This window comes from Arachis ipaensis, chromosome B05, assembly GCF_000816755.2.
Source record: "Arachis ipaensis cultivar K30076 chromosome B05, Araip1.1, whole genome shotgun sequence".
Lineage (NCBI taxonomy): Eukaryota > Viridiplantae > Streptophyta > Magnoliopsida > Fabales > Fabaceae > Arachis > Arachis ipaensis.
Window position 1 is genome coordinate 8,715,739 of NC_029789.2, and position 2,105 is coordinate 8,717,843.

The 2,105-nt window shown below is 44.2% G+C and overlaps 1 protein-coding gene across 1 annotated transcript in view; it reads right to left on the minus strand.

Annotated features, from left to right (window-relative positions):
* The window catches only part of LOC107642795 (mitogen-activated protein kinase kinase kinase 5-like), a 3,343-nt gene extending 1,485 nt beyond the window's left edge, over positions 1-1,858 (minus strand). The window contains exons 1-2 of the mRNA XM_016346268.2: positions 879-1,858; positions 72-799 (exon numbers count right to left, since the gene is read on the minus strand). Coding sequence (XP_016201754.1) covers positions 72-799; positions 879-1,483 — 1,333 coding nt within the window. The 5' untranslated portion in view covers positions 1,484-1,858. The remainder of the gene's footprint in view (positions 1-71; positions 800-878) is intronic.

Here is a 2,105-nt window from a genome sequence, read left to right on the forward strand (position 1 = left end):
CAGTAAGATAAAATAATGAATAACCAGGAAACAGAGTCATGAAACATTGGATAACAAATCAAACAAACCTACCTGCTCTAACTGTTTTATACACTCTTTAGATTTTGGATCATCAGCAAATATTTCTACTTCTTTCATTGCGCACAATGCTCCAGTTTCTCTATTGGTAGCGACATAGACGCTTCCAAAGGTACCTCGACCAATGAGTTTTCCCTTTTGCCATTGGCTCTGCATTGAACAGGATTCATTTCTGCTAGCTTGGGACTGTGCATGAGTAGCAGTTGGTGAAGTCAAGGCCGTGGGAGGAGGCAAGGGTAAGGGATGAACATTGTTGATAGGGCCAATAATAACATCGCGGCGAAAGCTAGCTTGAGGTTTGAAGTTGTCAATGGACAAGGTCTGTATGGGGGAAGAAGGTCTTGTTGGGCTTTTGGAGTTGCCATGGCGTGGGGTCAAGGTTCCCTTTGGACTGTGGTGGGGAGAATTATTGCTGTTAGCATCCATCCCCTTTGGAGACAAATCAAAGAATCCTCCTCCTCCTCCTCCTATGATCTCAGGTGCAGACCAGAAATGGTTATGTTTTGGTGGCGTGTAATGGTACGGAACAAAGTCATCGTTTCTCATGTTCTGTGGACTTAATGTTGGGCTTTCAAAGAGGCTACCGGGAGCACTCTTTGACGATGACACGCTCATCCTCTGGTTGTTATCTCCTCCTCCATAACCACCGTTTTCTTGTGGTCCTACACCTGGCACTCTTCTTTCCATCGAATCATTGCTGTTTCTTGTGCTCGCAAATACACTGTTTCCAAATAACAATACAAGGCTTAAAAATCTAAGGCACAATTCATTCAAATCTATTGTACGAGAATGAGAACTACCTTCGCATGGGAGGATAGGGATTGGAGACGGGGACAGAATCGATGATTAGGGCATCGACTCGAAGTTCGCGTTCGTCAAGGCCTTTGTAGGAGGAGGAGAAAAAGTTGTTCCCGGTGGCGTGGCGCTTTGGAGATGGCGAACGTCGTTCAACGGAGCTATGGCGGTATCCGCGGTGGAAGGAGAGCCCCTCCGGCAAGGGCAAGGGCTGAGGAGCAACAGTAATCGCGGAGGAAGTGGAAGATGAGGTTTGGGATCGTGTATAGGAGCGGTCGTTGATGCTTTTGGAACGAGCCATGGGAACAACGGCGTCGGAGTCGTCGTCGTCCAGGTCATCATCTTGTGAGGACCTTATCCCGCATCCGAAGATCCAGGCGCGGCGGGTCCAGTCCTGGGAAGGTTTCTTCCTCGGGTGGAGAAGGTCCGTTAGGGACGAAGTGGACGTGGATGTCTGCAGCGTTCGGCCACTGGATGGAAATGCTGACAAAGCAGGTGGCGGAGCATTGGACGGCGAAGATGAAAGCGAAGAAGAAGGAGAATGTGAAGTAGAAGAAGAGGAGGAATGAGGATGAGGAGGGGTGAATATATTCGATGGTAACCACCGCATGGCTACGTCTTTTGATATTAGGGATTACAACAAACAAATCAATCAAAAACAATGATGAGACGAACATGGAGAAGTCATTTTCTGGTGCGGCCACTGATGGGGGCTACGATTTATGGGGATTCTGGTAACAACAACGGTTTACAGTTTTTACAAACGGAATGTTAGGGTGCTTTGCATTGTTGCTATGCAGGCTCCACCGCCAGCCCCTCCCCTTTCCTAATCCTAGACCTTCTTCTTTCTCTCTCTCCACAACAAAATCAAAATGGCTTATGAGTGAGGATGATGAGATCAAGGTAATAATACCTAACAACCCTTATCTAATTTTGCTTCTAACTACTTCCATTTCATTAAACTCTCTCTTCTAATCAAAAACCTTACTTTAGACTTAGCCTCTCACGTAAATAATAATAATTATTATTATTATTTTTAATTACATTCAACGTTTATGCAATTCAGTATTCTGAGCCATGCTCACGAACTGTTTTTTTCAGTTATTTTTAGCGCAATTTCTTTTCTTTTAATTTGTATATCGATTAAGTATTTTTCTAGAAAATTATAAGAAAAAAGTCATTGTTATGGTCTTCCAATAAAATAAGTTGTAAATACATTTATGTTTTCTTTA